Source organism: Octodon degus, unplaced genomic scaffold (assembly GCF_000260255.1).
Source record: "Octodon degus isolate 3935 unplaced genomic scaffold, OctDeg1.0 scaffold00090, whole genome shotgun sequence".
Taxonomy (NCBI): Eukaryota; Metazoa; Chordata; class Mammalia; order Rodentia; family Octodontidae; genus Octodon; species Octodon degus.
In genome coordinates, this window is record NW_004524666.1 from 3,855,711 (window position 1) to 3,857,061 (window position 1,351).

Sequence of the window (1,351 nt, forward strand, 5' to 3'; positions counted from 1 at the left end):
TTGTTCAAATTTTCTAGAATAAAAATATTTCTTTTAAAAGCAGAAAATGCTACCAAAGCCTTCTGTTAATATATGTAAAACATATTAGATACACTCGCCAGAACAAATTAGTTTCAATGAAACACACTGCCTTCATGACTGATATCAATAACTTCACTTCAAAAAATGACAGCAACACTAAAGCAATAGTTCAAAAGTGGGAGTTAGAAAAAGGCAACATTACAAGTCTAGTTACTAAAATCAGGATTAAGTCAATTACTTCACACTATCAAAGTTCCAAATGTTTAAGAAAGTCTGCACAAACGTTACCTATCGTGAATTCTAAGAAATTGAAAAAAATATATATTTTCAATAAGAGTATCCCCGAACTCCCCTCTCACATTTCTTTCATGACTCCCTCCCAAGGCCTCCTTCCATCAATTGTGTACCACCACCAACACCAATTCGAAGAAAGTTTTGAAAAAAACAACTCGCCCAATGTAGGGGGAAATAAACACCAGCCACAACCTTCTCCTAGCCCTTGTCTCGCCTGCACATAAAAAGTCAAAAGCCTCTGAGATGCATCACTGCCACTAAAACCTCCCACTACCACTAAAACCTCCGAAGTTTTGAGGCTGCAAACAAAATGACTCTGCGCCATCTCTTCTGTTACCGGAGTTTTACCTTCCTGAAGGAACCCCGGCACAGGGAACCCCGGAAAATCCTGATACCACAGGGATCATGCTTCACCTCCCTGTTTCCTGATGCACCCCAGTTCATTAACTGGCACCCCAGTTCCCAGTAAGTCTGATGAAATGAAGAATGAAGACACATATTCCTATTAGTGTGCGCGTGTGTACACAACGTGCTTTAATACCTGACGTGGATAACCTTGCTGTCGAAACAACAGTATGAAGAAAAACAAATTACACGCCGCTTCACCCCATTCTGTTGGTTAAACAGCGTCTTGGAAGGACATATTCCAGCGACTCCAACCCCTCGAATAAACCCTTCTGAATCCCGGTCTCCGCCACCCGGCTGTCACTTCGGCTCCTTCGCCCAAATCCTTCCTGATGGTGGAGGGCGGCCCCGGGCCCGCTCCTCCCAACAGCGGGTCCCGAACCCACCCAGCCTCTCCCGCAAACGCCCACTGCCAGATCTCGAGCGGCCGGCCGGCCGGCCGACGAGGCCGAGGATTCCGGCCTGGCCGGAAAAGTAAAGTGGGCGTTAGCTCACTTTCGGGTAGTTTTTCCTCCGGCCCCTCACCCGGCCCGAGCCCGGAGCCCCGGCGCCGCTCACCCTCGGGCAACTCCACGGTGCGCGCGCGGCGGAGCGAGCGCGTGAGGCGATTCAGCTGCTCCATCGCTCTCTC

The 1,351-nt window shown here is 48.4% G+C and overlaps 1 protein-coding gene across 3 annotated transcripts in view; it reads right to left on the reverse strand.

Annotated features, from left to right (window-relative positions):
- The window catches only part of Hace1 (HECT domain and ankyrin repeat containing E3 ubiquitin protein ligase 1), a 169,160-nt gene extending 167,815 nt beyond the window's left edge, over positions 1–1,345 (reverse strand). For all 3 annotated transcript variants that reach the window (XM_023722342.1, XM_023722341.1, XM_004637452.2), the window contains exon 1: positions 1,279–1,345. In XM_023722342.1, the coding sequence (XP_023578110.1) occupies positions 1,279–1,342 (64 nt within the window). In that variant the 5' untranslated portion in view covers positions 1,343–1,345. The remainder of the gene's footprint in view (positions 1–1,278) is intronic.
- Positions 1,346–1,351: the final 6 nt, after the last annotated feature.